The following is a 24,538-nucleotide window of genomic DNA, read 5'->3' as shown; positions in this document are numbered from 1 at the left end:
ACGATCGAATCTCGGGCAAGTAACATACCGATGACAAAGGGAACAACGTATGTTCTTATGCGGTTTGACCGATAAAGATCTTCGTAGAATATGTGGGAGCCATTATGAACATCCAGGTTCTGCTATTGGTTATTGACCGGAGACGTGCCTCGGTCATGTCTACATAGTTCTCGAACCCGTAGGGTCCGCACGCTTAAAGTTTGGTGACGATTGGTATTTTGAGTTTTTGTATTTTGATGTACCGAAGGTAGTTCGGAGTCCCAGATATGATCACGGACATGATGAGGAGTCTCAAAATGGTCGAGACGTAAAGATCGATATATTGGACGACTATATTCGGACACCGGAAGTGTTCCGGGTGGTTTCGGAGAAAACCGGAGTGCCAGAGGGTTACCGGAACCCCCCGGGAGAAATAGTTTGCCTTATGGGCCTTAGTGGAGAGAGAGAGGGCTGGCCTAGGGCAGGCCGCGCGCCCCTCCCCCTCTGGTCCGAATTGGACTAGGAGGGGGGGGGGCGGCGCCCCCCTTTCCTTCTCCCTCTCCCCCTTCCTTTCCCCCTCCTAGTAGGAGTAGGAAAGAGGGGAATCCTACTCCTACTAGGAGGAGGAATCCTCCTCCTGGCACGCCCTCTAGGGCCGGCCGGCCTCCCCCCTTGCTCCTTTATATACGGGGTCAGGGGGCACCTCTAGACACACAAGTTGATCTATTCCAGCCGTGTGCGGTGCCCCCCTCCACCATAATCCACCTCGATTATATCGTAGCGGTGCTTAGGCGAAGCCCTGCATCGGTAGCATCATCATCACCGTCATCACGCCGTCGTGCCGACGAAACTCTCCCATGAAGCTCTGCTGGATCGGAGTTCGTGGGACGTCATCGAGCTGAACGTGTGCTGAACTCGGAGGTGCCGTGCGTTCGGTACTTGGATCGGTCGGATCGTGAAGACGTATGACTACATCAACCGCGTTGTGCTAACGCTTCCGCTTTCGGTCTACGAGGGTACGTGGACGCACTCTCCCCTCTCGTTGCTATGCATCACCATGATCCTGTGTGTTCGTAGGATTTTTTTGAAATTACTACGTTCCCCAACATTTTCATATTCAGAAGTCGCGAGGCAAGCTTGTTTATCAAAAAACAGGCGGTGGAGAAGGCATCGCTCCAGAACCTAAACGGAACGGAGGCATGAGCTAGCAAAGTAAGTTCAGTTTCTACAAGATGACGATGCTTACGTTCAGCGGTTCCATCCTGCTGATGTGTATGAGGACAAGACACACGGTGAGAAATCCCAAGTTTGTTGAAAAATGTGTTGAGGTTGTGATATTCACCCCCCAGTCGGATTGAACATGAATAATTTTATGCTTAAGGAGACGCTCAACGTGTGCTTGAAACTGAATAAAGACATCAAACACATCAGATTTTTGCTTAATAAGATAAAGCCAAGTGAACCGGCTATAAGCATCAATGAAACTGACATAATAATTGTGGCCATTAACAGACGTTTGGGCATGACCCCATACATCAGAAAACACAAGCTAAAGAGGATGTTCCACAACACGACTAGACTCTGAAAACGGAAGTTGATGACTCTTGCCTGCTGACAGGCATCACAAATAGTTTCAGCAGTTTTATTGGACACAACTAGTAGTTCATGACGATGTAGCACATGACAAACTATAGGAGCAGCAGGGTGACCAAGGCGTGCATGCCAATGTGTAGGTGACACACGAACACCGCTGAACGCCTGAGGAGAAGACTGCATAGGAGATGTGGGCGGCGCGTCAAGTGCATATAAACCATGGCGAAGACGGCCACTAAGCAGAACGGCCCTCGTGTCCCGATCCTTGATAAAGAAACGAAAAGGGTGAAACTCAGCAAGGACATTATTATCACGAGTAAGTTGAGGGACAGACAACTAACTACGTGTAGCAGTGGGAACTCGAAGAATATTGGAAAGATGTTGTTTTCGAAAGTTGTGTGCAAGAAGTGAGGCCTGGGCAACATGGAAGATGCGCATACCTGCTCCATTGGCGGTGTGCACCTGATCATGACCGCGATATGGTTCCTGAGTGGAGAGCTTGGCCATCTTGTTGGTGAGGTGGTTCGTGGCTCCCGTGTCCATATACCATGTAGGATCAATGGAGTAGGACGGAGTGCGCCCATGTTCATGACTTGCCACCGCAACAGCCTATTTTTCATTCCCTTTGCCATTATTGCCCAGGCCGAGGAAATCTTGCTTGTAGCATCGATGACAATGGGAGGCGATGTGGCGCTCAATGCCACACAGCTGACAGGCCTGCTGAGCACCGCAACAGGGATAACAAGCCACCGGCCTGGCACCGCCAGTGATGGATGGCGCAGCGCCCCGCGGAGCCTGCGGGGATGAGGCCGGCTTCCCACCAAGTGGCGACGGCTTCTGTGGCTTACCGCGGGTCGCGGCATTGGCAGAGACGAAGCTCGGAGAGGCACGACGCGCTTTGATGCGCTGTTCACGACCAATAAGACGCGTATAGAGCTCTCGTGGCGGAAGTGGAGCCTCACGACCATGGATATTCTCGATGAGATTGTCATAATCATCATCAAGGTCATTGAGCACGTGGGTGCTGAATTCCTCATCTCCAAGCGGTTGGCCGATCGAGGCCAAGGTGTCAGCGAGACCGGGCATCTTGGTGAAGTACTCAGTGATGGTTAGGCCGCCGAGTTTAGTCTTCCCCAACTCGGTGCGTATAGCATGAGCACTCGTCATAGATTGTGAGGCGAAGCTGCTGTGAAGCGCCGACCAGGCATCCCGAGACGTCGCGGCGAAGATGACCAGCAACAACACGCTCGGAGTGAGCGATGACTGGATAGCGGAGAGGATTGCCTGATCCTGGGCCACCCACATGTGATACGCCGGATGATACGGCGGCGGACAAGGGTTGGAGCCATCAACGTATCCCTCCAGGTAGCGGCTTCGGAGGAGAGGTAGCACCTGAGCCCGCCATGACAAGTAATTATTCGGCGTAAGCTTCACTGGAAGGAGGTGCGAGAAGTAAAACGACGACGGCGCCGCCGTATGATCCGCATGAGCCTGTGCCGGTGGTGCGTAGCAACCCGTCAAAGGATCCGTCTCCGGGTGAGGGGCGATTGCCAGAGGCGCGCTATCATATGGTGACGAAGGATGGGCGCTGGGGGCAGCTGAACCATGACCCGAACCAGTCGGGGCACCGGGAGGCATAGGAGGTGTAGCCCCGTAGGGCAGTAAGGACGGCGGCACCACATAGGACTAGGATGCGACGGCGGCACCACATGTAGCCATTTTTTATTATTTAAGAAGGAAGTTGAAGATGAAGAAAGGGGAGAAGGAAAGAAAAGGGTTAAGGGTCTGTGTGTGTGGCGCCACCTCACCCATCCATCTCCATCTCTTTCATTTAGAAATTTAGAATAGAAAGAATGTAGGTGGGGTGGGGGAGGTGGAAAAAGAGAAGAAGCAAGCAAGGAAGGAAAGAAATCCCCAACTCGAAACTCCTTCCTTCATCAGATTTGCTCCCCTCCCCACCCAAATCTGTCTGTCCCAACTCCCAACCCTAACCAAACCCCCAACTCCACTCCTTCATCACCCAAGAAGCATGGCGCCGGCGGCCGGTCGCGGCCGAGGACGAGGACGGGCCCGGGGACGCGGCCGCGGCCGTGGGCGCGGACGAGCGGCCAAGACCCCGCCGCCTCCCGCCGCAGGTGCTTCCTTTCTTCCCTCCTCTCTGGTGGGCGCGCGCGCTCTCTCTGTCTCTGTTTCTCGCTGTCTAACCAAGCAATCCCCTTCCTTGCTTGCTTGCTCCCGCCCGCCCGCCCGCCCGCAGAACCCGCGCCGGAGGAGGCTCCCGACGCCGCCCAGCAGGAGCACGAGCAGGAGCAGGAGCAGGAGCAGGAGCAGGATCAGGAGCACGAACAGGAGCAGGAGCAGCTCACCCACAACACCCAAGGTAGTTGCCCTTGTTCCTCTTTCCTCCGCCCTACCTAAATAAAAAGTTTTCGACTTTCCTTCTCACTGCCCGTCTCCTCTTCTTCTTTCCAGATGCCGCCGCCTCTGCCTCTGCCTCTGCCTCTGCCTCTGCCTCTGCTTTTGCGGGGCGGGAGACGATTGAGATCTCTGACTCGACAGAGGCATCCCCTCAACACTGCGCCTCCTCGCCAGACATATATAGTAAGTACACTACCTACTCTAACTCTAATCTTACTCTATATCTATATCTATATATATATAGAGAGAGAGAGAAGATGTTTCCTTTCCTTTCCACTACTGTACATACTCCCCCATTCGACCTTGTATTGTAATGGATAATGGAATGTCATGTCATGTCATGATGCCATCAAGGCTCAACCACAGTCCACCAGCACATCAAGGAGGAGGAGCCAACCTCAATCACAGTCGATGAGCCGAGTGAGGCCGACGTGCCGTCTCCTACCAATGATGATGAGCAGCAGCAGAAAATGGAGGTGGAGGCTGGAGAGCCTCATGATATGTTGTTGTCCGTAGAGCAAGAAGAAGCGCAAGGAAATAATAACCAGGAGGATGCAGCGCCCGATGCGAACAAGCAAGCGGTACAGAGCAAAGAAGCGGAGGTGATAGAGCAGGAGGGTGGAAAAGCCGATGACGATGATGTAGCGGTAAAGACTGCTGCAACTCATGATGCACAAAATAAGCAAGACAGCCAACCTAACCCACTCCACCAGGGACAAATGCTTGCTGCAACTCATGATGATAATTCAGAAAATAAGCACCCACTCCACCAACAACAGATGGATGCTCAGCAGGAAGAGGAGGAGGAGGATCCTCAAGAGGTCATCTTCGACGACTCTGTCTCCGTGGGTGAAGGGCAGGCCGCATCTGAGATCAAACAAGGAGACGACCTTGCTAAGGCCACGGAGGACGACGACGACGGGCAGGCTGCAGCTGAGAGCAAACAGGAAGAGCACCGTGCTAGGGCGTCGGAGGAGCACGGCCAGGCTGCAGGTGAGGTCAAACAGCAAGAGGACGAGCGCAAGGTTATGTCAGACATGGCCAAGAACAGGCAGCGCAAAAAGGAGCTAGAGATCTTTGTGGGAGGGCTGGACCGTGAAGCCGTCGAGGAGGATATTAGGAAGGTGTTTGCGCACGTCGGTCATGTTGTGGAGGTCCGTCTCCACAAGGATCTCTCCACCAACAAGAACAAGGGCTTTGCGTTCGTCAGGTTTGCAAACAAACACCAGGTGGCTCGCGCGCTTGCTGAGGTGAAGAATCCTATGGTAATACCTCAGCTCCCCTGACACTATTACTTTGAAAAACAAATGTTAAGATACAGTGTTCTGTGATGCGATGTCCGATTGTTTGTGGGATGTGTGACACATGTTTAATTTATTTTTTCTTCTGCTGCAGATACATGGCAAACGTTGTGCCGTTGCCGCTAGCGAGGACAACGACACACTCTTCTTGGGCAATATTTGCAATACATGGACAAAGGAAGCTGTAAGTTTTCCTTAAATAATATGCGCAATCACGAGCTTGCCTGTTAATAAGTAAATTTTGCTAATTCTGCGCCTTTCTTTTTCAGATTAAGAAGAGGCTGCTTGACTATGGAGTTGAAGGAGTTCAAAGCTTAACTCTTGTTCCTGATACTCAAAACGAAGGCCAGAGCCGTGGTTTTGCATTTCTCGAGTTTTCTTGCCACGCGGATGCGATGCTTGCATTCAAGAGGCTGCAGCAACCAGATGCTCTGTTTGGTCATCCTGAGAGAACTGCAAAAGTTGCTTTTGCAGAGCCAATAAAAGAAGCAGATGCAGAAGTTATGGCTCAGGTGCTTAACTACTTTTACTATCTACTTTTTTTATTGATGGTGTTAGTGAATTAAATGACATAAGTAGAAAGATGCCGTTGTACTTGCAGTAATAGTTTTAATACTAACTATTGGTTAGCTATTTGTAGTTTATGATTTATCCAGGAGTTATGGTTTGCAATGATGCTCATATTTGGCTGCTTGTTACTACAATTTAGATAATTTAAATTTTACATCAGACTGAGATGAGATGTCTTCTATGACCATATGATTACCACATATATTTGTGCATTATACACTTTTCTTGGTGTCCTCACTTTGTTACATATGGGTATTGTGGTGGAAAAAAAACAAAAACAAAATCCTATTTGCACATTTGGAATGTTCTCAATTATTTGGTTTTCATGTCCAACCATTGCAAGTCTATGATTTGTCATGTCGTTGACTACTTTTTCATGCTGCAGGTCAAATCAGTTTTTATTGATGGGCTTCCACCATACTGGGATGAAGAGCGTGTTAAAAACCGATTCAAAGCTTATGGTTTGATAGAACGAGTTGTGCTTGCTCGCAATATGTCTAGTGCTAAAAGAAACGATTTTGGATTTGTCAACTTCTCAACCCATGAGGAGGCTCTTGCTTGTATTGAAGCCACCAACAACACCGAGCTGGGTGATGTTGGAAAAGCAAAGGTATTTTTCTGGTTTGGAATGGTACCGTCTTTGTTTTCATGTATACCAAACAATGTGCTCACATGTCCTTGTGTAGATGCTTATAAGTGATAGATAATTTTGGTGTTTTTTTAACTTAGCTAAAAGTAAGGGTTAGACTTTCAAACCCTCTACCTAAAAGTCAGGCTGTGAAAGGTGAAATGAGTGGCGGGTTTCGAATTGGACATCCTGGATCTGGTTTTAACAGGCCTGGTAAGTAACTGTGCTCCCTCCCGAATTCCTCTACTGCTTGTGTTGTTATATGAGGATTTGTTTGTTGACTTCTATGGCTGTGCAGGTAGAGGTTTTAATAGGGGAAGAGCTGCCCCTCGCCGGGAAGGTTTCCATGGTGATAGGGGTTTCAATAATCACACTCCTGTTCGTGGTGGGAGATTTAATTCTGCATACAGTAACAACAGTTTTGAAGCTTCGCCCTCTGATTTCCGAGCCAGGCAGGCTCCTCCTGCCTTTCAAGGTGGGCTTCCTATTGCGATTCAGAAACACAAATTTACTGCTTCAACCTTTTGAGCTCATTTTTACACTGCTGACTAATATTCGGCTTCGCAGGGGGTTCCTCAGGAAGGCAGCATGATTTGTTTGATAGAGGACAGGGGAGAGGATATCATCATCCACCTAGAGGGCCAACATTTGAGCCCGAGGGTGATTTTGGTAGACCCTTTGGTGAAAACCCATATCTCTATGAAGATGTTCGGCATGGTGCTAAGAGGCCATATTCTCACATGGTTTGTTACAATATTGTATTGCTATGTTAAGTGCTAAGTAATTAATTCTCTGTACCATCTGCACTGAACTTACTTTTTATATGATAGGAACCCGGTCCTCCTGGATACTTTGAGCATGGTGGTCCTCCTCGTGTGCGCCCTCGCTTTGACCATTACGAGCAGCCACCATTTCCTGGAGGGAACCGTTTTGGTCATTATGACCAGCCACCATTTCCTGGAGGTGACCGCCACAGAGGTTGTAATCCTATGCTGTAACCATTTTGCTATGCCCCTTTGATCTTATTTTGTGATAGTTTCTCATTGTATATTGCCATTGCAGACTCTTTTGGGACGAGGGGTGGTTATTCACGTGATCATCACTATGGCCCTGCTCCTGGTCATGCCCCGCCCCCTGCCCATGCCCATGCCCATGCCCCTCCCCCTGCCCCAGCTGTAAGTATAATATACCTTGGTGAAGTTTGGTTATCCATCTGTCTATTTGTCTAATTTTCTGGCCTTTGCTTTTGTCTACCATGTAATGCAGCAATATGGTAGGGGTGCATTCCAACCACACCATAGAGGCGGGCATTCTGGAGGCGGTTATTACCACCACTAGGTGGTATCACAGTATGTCTCTTGTCAGCTGGTGTGACTTTCTCTTACTGGTCTTGTTTGATATTTGCAATGATCATGCGGCACTAACATCGGTTTACATGCAGACATCAGGTGGTGCCGTGTGACACTAGTGTTTGGTTTGGTAGTGACTAGTGAGAAACATATTGCCGCTTATTTAGCTACTAGTACTCGCAAGTCAGTTGGTTGTTAGTTATCTTTCAAAGTACCGTTCGTTGTCGCAGACCAATAATTAACTGTCCTTGTTAAAGGACATGTTTGGGGTCATGAATCTGTTGTGAGGATATTGGTGGATGATGTTATAGAACTAGAGGCATGACATGGACCGACCTCTCTGTATTTGATTAGATAACATTATGGATTATGGATTTTAGACAGTTTATGTGGCTTTGCGGAGAATTGCCTGAGATTGTTGATGTTGGTCTTGAGGTCAATGGGGATATGAGACTGTTGTTTGGTAAGATATTTGATTCTTGTCTTGGGGATATTTGGTGTACATGTTGTGATTATATAGTGGATGGATGATGCATGCAGTAACTAGCATTCACATGAGGCTGCAGTTTATGGTGTCACAATTGTTGGAGTTGGTCAAGTAGACTTGTTTTGTCGAGGTTCATTGGCTGGCTATTTTAGCACTTGGGTCCAAATTTGGTCATATTTATGAGGTGCTCATTGGGGGACATGATGACAGAATTTCAGCATGGATCAACAAGTTGTTTTGGTGTTATATAAGAGATTGGTTCTGGTTGGTTCAATTATGAGTTGGATTTTGGGTTGTTGATGGTTGCATACGGAAACTTTTAGGCTTTGGTGTTTCTGGTACGTCAAGGAGTAGGAATCAGTGACTGATTTTGGCCCCTAACTTGATTTCCTTGTCTTGGTAATTTGCTAACGTGCGAAAATTACTGGAGCATCTTCATGAGGCAGGTAAGAAAAGCCCTCCAGCATGTTCGTCTAGAGGCGGCGTGCTGCATTCTTGGGGCGATGAAGGCATTCTTGGTGTATGCATAGCAGCATTTGAAGATGGATGTTTTGTTTGTACATTTGACCACTCTTGTGTTTTTAGATACATTCCCAGATGTTTTTTTTGTTTTTTGAAACTCCGTGCACACATGTTTTGAATGTGATGATAATTATAATTGCTTACTCCCTCTTGATGCGAATAAGTCTGGCATGAAAATTTAGGTCATCGATTTAACTAGTCGAGCATGCATAATTAATATGCCATAAAAATCACTCCCTCCATTTCAAAATAACTATCTCAATTTTGCACTCTCATTTTGGGACGGAGGGAGTATGTTTCAATCTCATTTGATAATGAATCAAGAGACATAATTTTTATGGCTCACAATACATGTTTGGATAGTCAGATCTAGGACCTAAAAAACCATATGACCAAATTATATTTCACACCCAGGGCAGGTATTCGTTGGTTGGAACAAAAGGTGTGGTAGAAACAAGTGCAAAGGTACCGATCTGCATTTCATATTTGAACCAAATACAGCCAGAAAATTTGCATCAGGTGGTTGGAACAAAACGTTTCAAGTCCGCTCAAAGCTCAAATTCAACTCTCAACCATCGAGCGACGCCCAAAAGGGTGATTCTGTAATTGAAATCTAACATTCATCTCCGTGGCATGCACCGGCCAACAACACACTGGAATTCATTCTTCTGGTTGATGTACCAAACAAGTCCCAAGTTGACCATCCAATCCTGTATTTAAAGATTGATTGATGATGAATACTACTAATGACCATCATATATCACAAGATAAGATAGACCATGCTCGTCTCTTGATAAACAACAACAAGAAGAAGAAAACACACAAGATCTGTATTGTATCGGCCATGCAAATTGGCTGGGTATATCCAAAAATGTTGTTGTTACCTCTTGTTCTTCTGCCAAAAAATCACTCTTCCAGGTCCCCTCCTTACCCAGCCATGTATCTATGTCAATTTCAATTATTAAACATGCAAGACAGACAGAGGTTACGTGTTACCTGCACTGCACTGCCTACTAGGATGATATGATAGTGCTATCATCATCTCAAGACGTTCAGCTCTATCGCACAACAATTTTTCAGTTCCTAGACTGAAAGAAATCCCAATGTCGGCCATCCTCATGTTTTAACAATTGTACGATACACCTACTGCAGATACTAGTCAATGTCATCTCTTAAAATCTGTCGACAAGAAATGCCTGGCGGTGCAAATTAAATCTTGTACAAGACTGGGCCTTCAGAAACCTTGCATATACCCTATAATGTTAACCTGAATTTTCCAGGTCCTGAACAAACCAACCTTGCATATATCATCATCAGTTTAACATGCAAGACAGAGGTTACGGGTTACCTGCCTACTGTTTCTTCCAGGTCCTACCCAACCCTGTACGATAGTAATTTTCATCATATCACACCTAATAATCCTCGTGTTTAACGATTGTACCATACACCTACTGCAGATACTAGTCAATGTCATTTCTTAAAATCTGTCAAGAAGAAATGCCTGGCGCAGTACACAAAATCTGTACTGGCAGTGCAAATTAAATCTTGTACGTACAAGACTAGGCATTCAGAAACCGCTCTACTATAATGTTACCTGAATTTTCCAGGTCCCACCCAACCTTCCATACGTCATCAATTCAGCATGCAAGACAGGTTACGGGTTACCTGCTTACTGTTCTTCCAGGTCGTATCATCAACCATTTTAACATGCAAGACAGAGGTGACGGATTACCTTCCTACTGTTTCTTCCAGGTCCGGTCCGAATCAGCCTTGTATATATCATCAACCATTTTAACATGTAGTATAAGATGGAGGTTACGGGTTACCTTCCTACTGTTCTCCCAGGTCGTATCATCAACCATTTTAACATGTAGTATAAGATGGAGGTTACGGGTTACCTTCCTACTGTTCTCCCAGGTCGTATCATCAACCATTTTAACATGTAGTATAAGATGGAGGTTACGGGTTACCTTCCTACTGTTTCTTCCAGGTCCGGTCCGACCCAACCTTGTATATATCATCAATCATTTTAACATGTATAAGATGGAGGTTACCTGTCTAGTGTTTCTTCCAGGTCCTAACCAAACCTTGTATGTCATCAATCAATCAATCATTTTAACATGTAAGACAGACAGAGGTTACGGAATACCTGCCTAGGATAGGATAGGATGATAGTATCATCATACGGCTTTCAGCTCTTATCATATCAAACAACATTTTCTCAGTTCCTAGACTGGAAACACAATCTCAGAGTGCACGTAAGATGTAATAAACACAGAAATATTGCCAAGAAACAGATGGTACCTTCCTCTGTTTTTTATCCTCTCTATAATAAAAGGAAGACCATAGGGGTATGGTTTCAACAAAGAGCTGCTAGAGCAGAGTAAGGTTTAAATTTAATCATGACAACACTCAGACATTGTGACTGAATGAATAAGCAAAGGAGCATAATGGTCTACCTCATGAGTCTCATATAACTTGAAATGATTAATAACCATGCCTGCCTGGAGACCGGGACCTGCTCCTCACCCTCCCCGGGTCTCCTCTTCTTGAAAAATCACCACCGTTCCTATCTCTGGGCCTCGCCCTTTCAGAATCCCTGCGGCTGTTATAGGAACCGCCTCTATAGTCTGACCCTCTACCTCCCTGCTCATAGGGCCTCTCTCTGTCACGGCTTCCTCGCTCATAGTAGCGGTCACGGTCATGCTCCCTGGATCTCTCCCTATAGTCGTCGCGGTGGCCTCTGTTATGGTATCCTCTCTCCCGGTTCTGACGCTCCTCTGCTTCCTTCTCCCTTGCAAGCTTCTCCGCTTCTTTCGCAGCCTGAAAAAGCAACTATCATCAGAACTTGGTGTGCGTGATGAACCAAACAAAAAAGAAAACATTGTTCTGTTTTGGCGCAACCACTAGTTACAACTGACCTTGTATTCGGCGAGGAATTCCCTGACCAGACCATAACCAATGTGCTGTTTGCCGGTGACATGGGACTGCGTCCTCTCAAGGACGTCGTTGGTGACGAGAAAGGAGCCGCACTGCTCACAGAGCTCCATCTTCTTCTCTTGCGGGACCATGGAGAGCTTGGTCTCTATCTGGTGGGTGAGAGCCGACTTCTCGAGGTTGAGAATATCCACCTGCAAGCCAGGAACAGAAGCTTTGGCTGAGGCATCATGTAATTATCGCCAATGGCTAGTAATAATCAGTAAGACGATGTTCCATTCACTGTCCGTGCTAGCCTTGCCAAAGTTGGCCACGCGAATAATTTGGCGTAGGTTTTCACCGCCAGCGATTCTGCAACCCGCGGATGTACAAAGGCTGCCAAAAAATTGGCGTGGATCCGACTTTTTGGTGTCTAGTATCGAAAGCACGCCAACGCCAATTAATTAATTGGTAGGGCAGCCCCAGGCTTGAATCCAATCCAAACAGACCCTAAGTAAGATTAGTAAACACAAAGAGAAGGCCAGAGGGTCTGTGCAGTACCTTCCTCATGAGCGCAGTGGCCTCGTCGATCTTGCCGGTGTCGCCGAGCTGCTCAATCTGCTCGAGCAGCTTCTTGATCTTGTCTTCGAGAATGGCGAGCTGCTCGACCTTCTCGGCATGGGCGGCGGGGGGCGGCACCTCCACGACGTCCTGCGCAAGCCTGTCGCGGCCGCGCCTGATCTTCTTATCCAGGTCCTGGACCTGCAGCAGCAGCAGCAGCAGAAAGAAAGAGATATATGTTGGAATCTGGATAGATAATTCAACCACAAAACATATGTAGATGCAAAATCTGTGTGTGCGTGCGGGGGGAAGAGCAAGAGGAAGAGGAAGAAGGAAACAGACCAGCCTCTCGCAGCGGTGGGCGAGGTCAGCCTCGAATTTGGGGAGGACGGCGGCGTAGCGGGGGGAGGACTCGAAGCTGCATACAAACATTCATCGATTTGGTTAGGATTAGGATTTTGTTAGCGGGGGGATGAAGATGAATCGGAAGAAATCTAGATAAAAACCTTTGCTTTAGGGCCGGGTCGTGGATCTTTGGGCATACTCCGAGGTTGCTCTTGGTGTTGATGAAGAGGTCGTGGGGGCAGAAGCGGGCCATGTAGGGGGCGCACACGTCGGGGTCGTCCCACGCCACCTCCCGGTGCTCCTTCTTCTCCTCCTCCGTCAGGTCCCGCGACGACCCCATCAGCGCGTCCAGCAGAGCACGCTGCGCGTCCATCTCTATCGCTTCTCTTCGATTCGATTCGACCACGCCGCGCCGGCCGCTCCAATCCAATCGAGGGATCTCCGGCCACAAACCCTAACCCTCGGCGGCGGCGGCGGTGTGAGATGTCTGGGGAAGGCACGAGAGCCAGAGGAAGAAATACACCAGAGAGAGAGAGAAAAGTGCAGGCCGGCCATTGGATTTCTTGGATAATTGTTATTTGGGCCCAAATCTCAATGAAATTTCAGGTTCCAAGTCCAATTACCCAATTTGTTGTTGTATTTATTACTCCAACTCTTCTACTATAGGATTTTCATCTGGTTTTAGTTATCTCTATCTACTCCTAATAGACGAGTTGGTGAATAGTCTCCGCGGTTTATTTTCTCTGTAATTTTTTTTTCCGTCTCTCCTCCCACCACCCCTCCCACCCTGGTCCATCGGTTTATTTTTCTCTTCACTCTTTATTACAACCAGCACTTTCCTAACGTATAACAAATCACGGATCTAACTTTCTTAAATTATGCAAATCAATCGATTCCTTTTATTGGTTCAATTTGTTTTAGGAAACAAATACAGATTTTCAAAAAACAAATAATACATTTTAATCTAACTTTCTTAACTTATCTAAATCAATCGATTTCTCTTATTAGTGAAATTTGTTTTATGAAACAAATAACAGACACGTCACAACTTTCCTTCCAATAAATAGTTTCTTAACATTTGCAAACTTTCCTAATCAGACACGTCACAAACGGGCAGGTACTGATATCACGTTACCAAACAATAAAACCCCATTTGCATAGAAATCAGTTCAAAAATCCTAACTTTCCTAAATTTTTACATTTCCTTGATAACAACCAATATTTCCTATCTTTTCCACTTGCTGAAGGAAATCACCCCTCCATCGATATTAGCACTTTTTTGGAATGAGATCTCCGGGTTATGATTTTTTTGCGATTCTTTTCAATTGTGACCTCTCCTTCCACTCCGACTCCTTCTTGCATAAACACCTCCACCACAGCCAGGTGACACCACCCCAGACCTCCCGCCTCTCCACACCTTCTCCGCCACCTCCTTCTCGTACTCCATTAACAATCCCTCCACCACATTTGTCCACGGCGGTGTCGAGGGCATGGCGCAGCAGCGTACCAGCGGTAGAGCAGCGCATAGCAGCAGGAAGCAGCACGCAACAGGCGAGGCGAGCGGCCGACGGTGAAGGGCAGAGATGCGGCTGACGTGGCTGAGGGGGCGGCCGGTAGGAGATGGCCACGACTGGAGGCGACGCGAGGCAGGGGCGCGACAGCGGGGCAAGCGAAGGGATAGGCGGCAGCAGACGGGGCGAGTGCAGCCAGCGAGAGTGTGGCGCGCGGTCAGGGTGTGTGTCGCGCCAGGCACAATGGTGCGGTGGCTGCGGCGAGCGCGACGGCAACGGCGGGCGCGACCGACGCGGTGTAGCACGGGCGTGGGCATGGAAAGGGAGTGGCCCCGCGGGCGCGGAAGAAGAGCGGCAGGCTCGGGCATGGGCGTGCATAGGAGCGGGCATGTGCCACGGGGTCAATCCGAGGAGCTCGGTGGCTACCCCTGCAATGGCCATGGCGGACGGCGGTTCTTGGCCACGGCGAAATACCTAACGAGAGCAAACGTGAGGGGAAACAGGGGAAAGGCAAGAGGAGATCATGGCGGTGTCAATGGCGCCCTAGGGGAAGACATGGGAGCTCGGGCGCGGCGCGGATCGAACGGCAATGTCGCGGTGGCCCAAGGTTGAGGAAGACGGCAGCGACGTCGATGCAGGGGTGATGGACATGATCTCGTTGGCGCAGACGAAGTAGCGAAGGCGTTCGGAGCTCCTCGACAAGCTCCTAGCCCGCAGGGAGGGCAGTGGCCGTGTGGACGGGGTTGGTCATGGTGGCCATGGCGTCTGACTTCGTCCAGATCGACGGGATCGAGCGAGCGAGGAGGAGAAGTGGATTCGGGAGGGGGCGTCGAGGAGGAGTGAGGCCATGGGGGCAGGGAAGGCATGGCGTCACCCTTATCCATTCCCTTTCGATGCCAGCGAGGTGGTCAGGCGGGAGTCCGGCTCTGTAGCGACGCGGCTCGGGGAACATGAGAAGACGACCGCGCGTGGACTCAACAGCTGAGCCGGTTCGGTGGCAAGGCCCGGGGGGCAGGGCGAATCCCCTTTTACATCGCCCTTTTGGTTTTTCAATGTATTCTAATCTGTTTCTCCTTTTAACACCGTTTTCTATTTATTTTTATCAACTAAATGATCTCTACTCCTAATGTCTCAGTTGGTAGTCTCCGTTCCAGGTTTATTTTCGTCCCACCTCCCCTGGTTTTTTTTCGTCATCCCTCCCACCTCCCAATTTCTTGTAGGTGTTTCTCAAGGTGGAGGACAACATATTAGTCAAGGCATTAGGGATCCTCATTGATGTTTTATCTCTCGTCTGCACTTATTTTGTTTGCTCCAATTCTATATATTCTCACGAGTAGATGAGGTGTAAGCATGTGCAATGTAGTTCCTTTTTCTACATATGGTGATTGATTTCTTCTTTGGTAACCCAACTAACGGATGGTAATCAATCTTCAAATACCAAAACCAAACGTACAAGGCAACAATCAATTCACGTATCACAATCAGATTCTTCTTTAGTACCCAGCTTAACTCACGGATGGTAATCAATCTCCAAACAAAGGAAACAATCACCGTCGTTTACCTCTCGCCAATGTTACATAAAAATAACGCTGAGAATTTAGATGTATTGTTTGTCATGGAGCTGTGGCTGGCCGATTACATGAAATTAATTCCCTCAGTTGTGGTGGCAAATATAATACACATAATCCATATTATTATGCACTAGCGCGTGTGCTTGTGAAATAGATGGATTATGGTCCTGTATCCAATAAGATGGATATGTGTGTGTGTTAGCAAGAGAGAGAGGGGGGAGAGAGAGTGAGGAAGAGGGAGGGAGAGGGTGTGTGTGAGAGAGAATTTGATGGTAAAAAAGGTCGTCAATGTCACTTAATATGTATGAGAATATTAAATGTAATATTAACATAATTGATATTGAACTCTTAAAGTTAATGTGGCCCCGTTGCAACGCACGGGCGTTCTTCTAGTCTATATATATATAGTATGTATGTATATAACTCCTCTTAGCTTGGTAATAATTCCCCTCTTACGGCTGCGGCAGCCTGGGCTCTCATCCCCTCCATGCTTCAACGACGAGCCTATGGATCCGACCCCCCTTCCGCCTCTCACTCTGGCTAGGAGATGGATTCGGGCGCCTCGTCTCCGGGCCAGTAGTTTAGCTTAGGATTTTTTTCCTTAAAGGTGTGACGCTCGGGTTGGAGATGACGCTTCATCTTCGAGTTGGTCTTTCAAACTTCAATCTTGAGTTTGTTCACCGGGGCGGAATCAACAAAGCTTCGACGTAGATTCGTGTCATCTCCTTCAGGAAGCGAGAGTGTCGTATGGGTGCAACGGAGAGATTTGATGGTAAGCAAAAACTTACCGGTTGTCATAAACAAGGCCGGGTCAGCTTCAATAAAAGGTGCGGCAACAATGGCTCGTCCTAACGATGAGAGAGAGAGAGAGAGATTGTTGGTGGCCCATGTACTGAATGTACTTTTTAGAGTTAATTACACACGGGGTACCAAAACTTGTGTGGCGGTACTAAAATCATACCTAAACTAAAAAAACCCATAAAAGTGGTACATTATTTTTTAATAAGGACTCAATAAGGTCCAAATCATATCCAAAGTAGCCACACGCCACGTATGCCGGGAAAAGCCTCCTAAGATATATGCTAATTAACCCATGTGTTTTTATGCGGAAAGCCCCCTAAGATATATGCTAATTAACCCATGTCACTCCTCTCTATTTTATCCCAGTTCGCAAATCCCCTTCTCCAAATCCCTAGCCCAACTCCCGATGGCACACCAACTTCTCGTGTGCACACCATGGACGGAGGGGAGAGGATGGGGCGCTCTACTGGGTCATCGTCAATGGCAAGCTCTCATTGTGCACCTATGAGTGGCGAGATCCGTGACAGGAATGGCGGCGTCAACCAAGCCAGCGGCACCGATGGTGACATGGCTAGCAAATGGAGAATGACCTCAATGCTTCATTTTGAGCCTTTCCGCTTTTGCTGATGCCAGTCACCAAATGTAAGCGGGTGAAAATGGGTCATGTGAAATTGCCCAAGATGATAGCTAGGGTAGAATCGTGTGGGTGCGAAATGAAGCCGGTTCTTAGAATGTGCAATGAAGGCTTTGATGCAGACCAACGATTTCAGAGTTGTCCATATGAGGTACTAAATTAGGTTTTTTTGGTTTCACTAAATTTTGCATTGTCTAAAATTTTGACTGAATGTGCTTTTGCCATTTAAAATTATAGGGATTTCACTCCTGTGGGTACTTGAGGTGTATCGATCAAGAGTGACTGGGAAAAGCAAGGCTTGTGATTCACAAGCCTGCAGATGACAACAAGAAGCTGCAAAAGGCTCTATTTTAGAAGGATTGGGATGAAGCAAGAGAGGAATCAACAGAATGAGTAGAGCAACAGAAGGGGGAAAATATATTTATTTGTAATATATTGTGGTGTATGCAAGTGTTGTCCATGACAGACCAGGTCCACTCCGAGTAAAATATGTAGGAGCTCTCCCAGGGCTGCATTCCCTGGGAACTTAGTATCTCTAAGTGACATATGCATATAACTCCTCTTTTCCCTCTTGCGACTGCGATGACCACAACACTCATCCCCGCGTGCCACTCGGACTGGGAGAGGGATCCAGGTGCCTCGTCACCGGTCAGTAGTCTAGGTTAGGAGAGTGTGTCTACGTACCCTCGTATACCGAAAGTGTAAGTGTTTAGTAACGCGGTTGATGTAGTCGAACGTCTTCGCGGTCCAACCGATCCTAGCACCGAATGTACGACTCCTCCGCGTTCAGCAGGATGACGTCCCTCGAGCTCTTGATCCAATTAAGGACGAGGGAGAGTTTCGTCAGCACGATGGCGTGTTGACGGTGATGATGAAGTTACCAGCGCAAGGCTTTGCCTAAGCACTACAACGATATGACCGAGGTGTGTAACTGTGGAGGGGGCACCACACACGGCTAAGAGAAGACTTGGTGTGCCCCCTCCCATGTATATAAAGGAAGGGGAAGAGGAGGCCGGCCCAAGGGGGGCGCGCCATAGGGGGGAGTCCTACTTGGACTCCCGGTCCAAGTAGGATTCGCCCCCCCTTTCCTATTCCAACTGGAGAAGGAGGGAAGGAGGAAGAGGGGAGAAGGAAAGAGGGGGGCGCCGCCCCCTCCTAGTCCAATTCGGACCAGCCATGAGAGGGGGGGGGGCGCGGCCACCCCTTGAGGCCCTTATCTCCTTTCCCCTAAAGCCCATTAAGGCCCACTACTTCCCCGGGGGGTTCCGGTAACCTCCCGGTACTCCGGAAAATACCCGAAACACTTCGGAACCATTCCAGTGTCCGAATATAACCTTCCAATATATTGATCTCTACCTCTCGACCAATTCAAGACTCCTCGTCATGTCCGTGATCTCATCCGGGACTCTGAGCAAACTTCGGTCATCAAATCACATAACTCATAATACAAATTGTCCTCGAACGTTAAGCGTGCGGACCCTACGGGTTCGAGAATTATGTATACATGACCGAGACACATCTCCGGTCAATAACCAATAGCAGAACCTGGATGCTCATATTGGCTCCTACATATTCTACGAAGATTTTTATCGGTCAAATCGCATAACAACACACGTTGTTCCCTTTGTCATCGGTATGTTACTTGCCCGAGATTTGATTGTCGTATCATCATACCTAGTTCAATCTCGTCATCGGCAAGTCTCTTTACTTGTTCCGTAATGCATCATCCTGTAACTAACTCATTAGTCACATTGTTTGCAAGGCTTATAGTGATGTGCATTACCGAGAGGGCCCAGAGATACCTCTTCGATACATGGAGTGACAAATCCTAATCTCGATCTATGCCAACTCAACAAACACCATCGGAGACACCTGTAGAGCATCTTTATAATCACCCAGTTACGTTGTGACGTTCGATAGCACACAAGGTGTCCCTCCGATATTCGGGAGTTACATAATCTCATAGTCAAAGGAACATGTATAAGTCATGGAGAAAGCAATAACAATAAAACTAGACGATCATTATGCTAAGCTAATGGATGGGTCTTGTCTATCACATCATTCTCTAATGATGTGATCCCGTTCATCAAATAACAACACATATCTATGGTTAGGAAACTTAACCATCTTTGATTAATGAGCTAGTCTAGTAGAGGAATATTAGGGACACTTTGTTTATCTATGTATTCACACATCTACTAAGTTTCCGGTTAATACAATTCTAGCATGAATAATAAATATTTATCATGATATAAGGAAATATAAATAACAGCTGTATTATTGCCTCTAGGGCATATTTCCTTCAGTCTCCCACTTGCACTAGAGTCAATAATCTTGATTACATAGTAATGATTCTAACACCCATGGAGTTTTGGTGCTGATCATGTTTTGCTCGTGAGAGAGGCTTAGTCAATGGGTCTGCAACATTCAGATCCGTATGTATCTTGCAAATCTCTATGTCTCCCTCCTTGACTTGATTGCGGATGAAATTGAAGCGTCTCTTGATGTGTTTGGTTCTCTTGTGAAATCTGGATTCCTTCGCCAAGGCAATTGCTCCAGTATTGTCACAAAAGATTTCCATTGGACCCGATGCACTAGGTATTACACCTAGATCGGATATGAACTCCTTCATCCAGACTCCTTCATTTGCTGCTTTCGAAGCAGCTATGTACTCCGCTTCACACATAGATCCTGCCACGATGCTCTGCTTGGAACTGCACCAACTGACAGCTCCACCATTCAATATAAATATGTATCCGGTTTGTGACTTAGAGTCATCCGGATTAGTGTCAAAGCTTGCATCGACGTAACCATTTACGACGAGCTCTTTGTCACCTCCATAAACGGGAAACATATCCTTAGTCCTTTTTAGGTATTTCAGGATGTTCTTGACCGCTGTCCAGTGATCCACTCCTGGATTACTTTGGTACCTCCCTGCTAAACTTATAGCAAGGCACACATCAGGTCTGGTACACAACATTGCATACATGATAGAACCTATGGCTGAGGCATAGGGAATGCCTTTCATTTTCTCTCTATCTTCTGCAGTGGTCGGGCATTGAGTCTGACTCAACTTCACACCTTGTAACACAGGCAAGAACCCTTTCTTTGACTAATCCATTTTGAACTTCTTCAAAACTTTATCAAGGTATGTGCTTTGTGAAAGTCCAATTAAGCGTCTTGATCTATCTCTATAGATCTTGATGCCCAATATATAAGCAGCTTCACCGAGGTCTTTCATTGAAAAATTCTTATTCAAGTATCCTTTTATGCTATCCAGAAATTCTGTATTATTCATCAACAATATGTCATCCACATATAATATTAGAAATGCTACGGAGCTCCCACTCACTTTCTTGTAAATGCAGGCTTCTCCAAAAGTCTGTATAAAACCATATGCTTTGATCACACTATCAAAGCGTATATTCCAACCCCGAGAGGCTTGCACCAGTCCATAAATGGATCGCTGGAGCTTGCACACTTTGTTAGCACCTTTTGGATCGACAAAACCTTCTGGTTGCATCATATACAACTCTTCTTTAAGATATCCATTAAGGAATGCAGTTTTGACATCCATTTGCCAAATTTCATAATCATAAGATGCGGCAATTGCTAACATGATTCAGACAGACTTAAGCATCGCTACGGGTGAGAAGGTCTCATCGTAGTCAACTCCTTGAACTTGTCAAAAACCTTTCACAACAAGTCGAGCTTTGTAGACAGTAACATTACCGTCAGCGTCAGTCTTCTTCTTAAAGATCCATTTATTCTCTATTGCTTGCCGATCATTGGGAAAGTCAACCAAAGCCCATACTTTGTTCTCATGCATGGATCCCATCTCAGATTTCATGGCCTCAAGCCATTTTATGGAATCTAGGCTCATCATCTCTTCCTCATAGTTCGTAGGTTCGTCATGGCCAAGTAACATGACCTCCAGAACAGGATTACCGTACCACTCTGGTGCGGACCTTATTCTGGTTGACCTACGAGGTTTGGTAGTGACTTGATCAGAAGTTTCATGATCATCATCATTAGCTTCCTCACTGATTGGTGTAGGAATCACTGGAACTGATTTCTGTGATGAACTACTTTCCAATAAGGGAGAAGGTACAATTACCTCATCAAGTTCTACTTTCCTCCCACTCACTTCTTTCGAGAGAAACTCCTTCTCTAGAAAGGATCCATTCTTAGCAACGAATATCCTGCCTTCGGATCTGTGATAGAAGGTGTACCTGCTACCTCTTGAGCATGCGTTGGTTTTCCCTTGAAGAGGAAAGGGTGATGCAGCACAGTAGCATAAGTATTTCCCTCAGTTTTTGAGAACCAAGGTATCAATCCAGTAGGAGGTAACACACAAGTCACCTAGTACTGCACAAACAAACAAGAACCTCGCAACCAATGCGATAAAGGGGTTGTCAATCCCTTCACGGTCACTTACGAAAGTGAGATCTGATAGAGATAATAAGATAAATATTTTTGGTATTTTTATGATATAGATTGGAAAATAAACATTGCAAAATAAATGGTAATAGAAATAGCAAATTGATATGAAAATAATATGATGGAATATAGACCCGGGGCCATAGGTTTCACTAGTGGCTTCTCTCAAGATAGCATAATCTACGGTGGGTGAACAAATTACTGTCGAGCAATTGATAAAAAAATGAATACTTATGAGAATATCTAGGCATGATCATGTATATAGGCATCACGTCCGCGACAAGTAGACCGAAACGATTCTGCATCTACTACTATTACTCCACACATCGACCGCTATCCAGCATGCATCTAGAGTATTAAGTTCATAAGAACAGAGTAACGCATTAGGCAAGATGACATGATGTAGAGGGATAAACTCAAGCAATATGATATAAACCCCATATTTTTATCCTTGATGGCAACAATACAATACGTGCCTTGCTGCCCCTGCTGTCACTGGGAAAGGACACCGCAAGATTGAACCCAAAGCTAAGCACTTCTCCCATTGCAAGAATGATCAATCTAATAGGCAAACCAAACTGATAATTCGAAGAGACTTGCAAAGATATTTAAATCATGCATAATAGATTTTAGAGAAGAATCAAATATTGTTCATAGATAATCTTGATCATAAACCCACAATTCATCGGATCTCGACAAACACACCGCAAAAAGAATTACATCAAATAGGTCTCCAAGAGAATCGAGGAGAACTTTGTATTGAGATCCAAAGAGAGAGAAGAAGCCATCTAGCTAATAACTATGGACCCAAAGGTCTGTGGTAGACTACTCACACATCATCGAAGAGGCTATGGTGTTGATGTAGAAGCCCTCCGTGATCGATTCCCCCTCCGACAGAGAACCGGAAAAGGCCCCAAGATGGGATCTCACGGGTATAGAAGGTTGCGGCGGTGGAAATAGGGTTTCGTGGTGCTCCTAGATGTTTTCAGGGTATATGGGTATATATAGGAGGAAGAAGTACGTCGGTGGAGCTGCGAGGGGCCCATGAGGGTGGGGGCGCGCCTACCCCCTGGGCGTGCCTCCCTGCCTAGTGGCCTCCTTGCTTCTTTCTTGACACCCACTCCAAGTCTCCTGGATCACGTTTGTTCCAAAAATAACTCTCCCGAAGGTTTCATTCCGTTTGATATTCCTTTTCTGCGAAACACTGAAATAGGCAAAAAAATAGCAATTTGCACTGGGCCTTTTGTTAGTAGGTTAGTCCCAAAAATAATATAAAAAGGTAAATTAAAGCCCATTAAACATCCAAAACAGATAATATAATAGCATGGAACAATAAAAAATTATAGATACGTTGGAGACGTATCAAGCATCCCCAAGCTTAATTCCTGCTCATCCTCGAGTAGGTAAATGATAAAAACAAAATTCTGATGTGGAATGCTACCTAGCATAATTCTCAATGTAATTTTCTTTATTGTGGCATGAATGTTCAGATCCGAAAGATTCAAGACAAAAGTTTAATATTGACATAAAAATAATAATACTTCAAGCATACTAACAAAGCAATCATGTCTTCTCAAAATAACATGGCCAAAGAAAGTTATCCCTACAAAACCATAGTCTGGCTATGCTCCATCTTCACCACACAAAGTATTCACAACCCCGATGACAAGCTAGGCAATTGTTTCATACTTTTGTGTCCTCAAACTTTTTCAATCTTCACGCAATACATGAGCGTGAGCCATGGATATAGCACTATAGGTGGAATAGAATGGTGGTTGTGGAGAAGACAAAAGGAGAAGATAGTCTCACATCAACTAGGCATATCAACGGGCTATGGAGATGCCCATCAATAGATATCAATGTGAGTGAGTAGGGATTGCCATGCAACGGATGCACTAGAGCTATAAGTGTATGAAAGCTCAACAAAAGAACTAAGTGGGTGTGCATCCAACTCGCTTGCTCACGAAGACCTAGGGCATTTTGAGGAAGCCCATCATTGGAATATACAAGCCAAGTTCTATAATGTAAAATTCCCACTAGTATATGAAAGTGACAACATAGGAGACTCTCTATCATGAAGATCATGGTGCTACTTTGAAGCACAAGTGTGGTAAAAGGATAGTAGCATTGTCCCTTCTCTCTTTTTCTCTCATTTTTTGGGCCTTCTCTTTTTTATGTCCTTTCTCTTTATTCCTTTTTTTATTTTCGTCTGGAGTCTCATCCCGACTTGTGGGGGAATCATAGTCTCCATCATCCTTTCCTCACTTGGGACAATGCTCTAATAATGATGATCATCACACTTTTATTTACTTACAACTCAAAAATTACAACTCGATACTAGAACAAAATATGACTCTATGTGTCAGTGTCAAAACCGGCGGATCTTGGGTAGGGGGTCCCGAACTGTGCGTCTAGGCCGGATGGTAATAGGAGGCAAGGGACACGAAGTTTTACCCAGGTTCGGGCCCTCTTGATGGAGGTAAAACCCTACGTCCTGCTTGATTAATATTGATGATATGGGTAGTACAAGAGTAGCTCTACCACGAGATCGGAGAGGCTAAACCCTAGAAGCTAGCCTATGGTATGATTGTTGTTCTGTATGTTGTCTATCGACTAGCCTGGCCCCGGTTTATATAATGCACCAGAGGCCTAGGATAACAAGAGTCCTAGCCGAATACGCCGGTGGGGAGGAGTCCTTGCCTTGATCGCCAAGTCTTGTGGAATCTTCCTTCTATGCGGCAGCTGTCCGAACTGGCCCATGAGTATACGGCCATGGGGGTCCTCGGCCCAATCTAACAGATCGGGAGATGACGTGGTGAGTACCCCCTAGTCCAGGACACCGTCACTATGTGAATGCCTCCGGCGGTGTACCGAGATGTGCAATGAATCAAGAGCTACATGTATGAAAGAAT

The 24,538-nt window shown here is 46.5% G+C and overlaps 2 protein-coding genes across 13 annotated transcripts; one reads left to right on the top strand and one right to left on the bottom strand.

Moving 5' to 3' along the window:
- Positions 1-3,421: 3,421 nt before the first annotated feature.
- Positions 3,422-8,226, top strand: LOC125553276 (nucleolin-like). 3 transcript variants are annotated; one of them, XM_048717087.1, is made up of 14 exons: positions 3,422-3,707; positions 3,830-3,952; positions 4,045-4,173; positions 4,345-5,255; positions 5,386-5,475; positions 5,561-5,803; positions 6,247-6,471; positions 6,591-6,702; positions 6,788-6,964; positions 7,057-7,232; positions 7,320-7,467; positions 7,552-7,664; positions 7,756-7,838; positions 7,931-8,226. In XM_048717087.1, exons 1-13 carry the CDS (start codon positions 3,602-3,604, stop codon positions 7,825-7,827), a joined length of 2,625 nt encoding a protein of 874 aa, XP_048573044.1. In that variant the 5' UTR covers positions 3,422-3,601; the 3' UTR covers positions 7,828-7,838; positions 7,931-8,226. The 3 variants fall into 3 exon arrangements, with proteins under 3 accessions (XP_048573044.1, XP_048573045.1, XP_048573043.1); XM_048717088.1 differs by having other exon boundaries at positions 7,756-7,857; XM_048717086.1 differs by having other exon boundaries at positions 7,756-8,226.
- Positions 8,227-9,141: 915 nt separating this feature from the next.
- LOC125553279 (luc7-like protein 3) lies at positions 9,142-13,201 on the bottom strand. 10 transcript variants are annotated; one of them, XR_007304019.1, is made up of 7 exons: positions 12,831-13,201; positions 12,667-12,742; positions 12,325-12,525; positions 11,769-11,978; positions 11,307-11,670; positions 11,152-11,220; positions 9,142-9,557 (listed from the first exon to the last, which is right to left on the bottom strand). XR_007304019.1 is itself a non-coding variant. In XM_048717097.1 (6 exons), the coding sequence occupies exons 1-5, from the start codon at positions 13,040-13,042 to the stop codon at positions 11,335-11,337; spliced, it is 1,035 nt and encodes a 344-aa protein (XP_048573054.1). In that variant the 5' UTR covers positions 13,043-13,201; the 3' UTR covers positions 9,142-9,557; positions 11,307-11,334. The 10 variants fall into 10 exon arrangements, 4 of the variants coding, with proteins under 4 accessions (XP_048573054.1, XP_048573053.1, XP_048573052.1 ...); XR_007304018.1 differs by having other exon boundaries at positions 11,152-11,217; XR_007304017.1 differs by lacking the exon at positions 9,142-9,557 and adding an exon at positions 11,014-11,080.
- Between the last annotated feature and the right edge of the window lie 11,337 nt (positions 13,202-24,538).

Source organism: Triticum urartu, chromosome 4 (assembly GCF_003073215.2).
Source record: "Triticum urartu cultivar G1812 chromosome 4, Tu2.1, whole genome shotgun sequence".
In the NCBI taxonomy this organism is placed as follows: domain Eukaryota; kingdom Viridiplantae; phylum Streptophyta; class Magnoliopsida; order Poales; family Poaceae; genus Triticum; species Triticum urartu.
The sequence above is the reverse complement of the archived record's forward strand: the minus strand, read 5'-3'. Positions and strand labels throughout refer to the sequence as shown.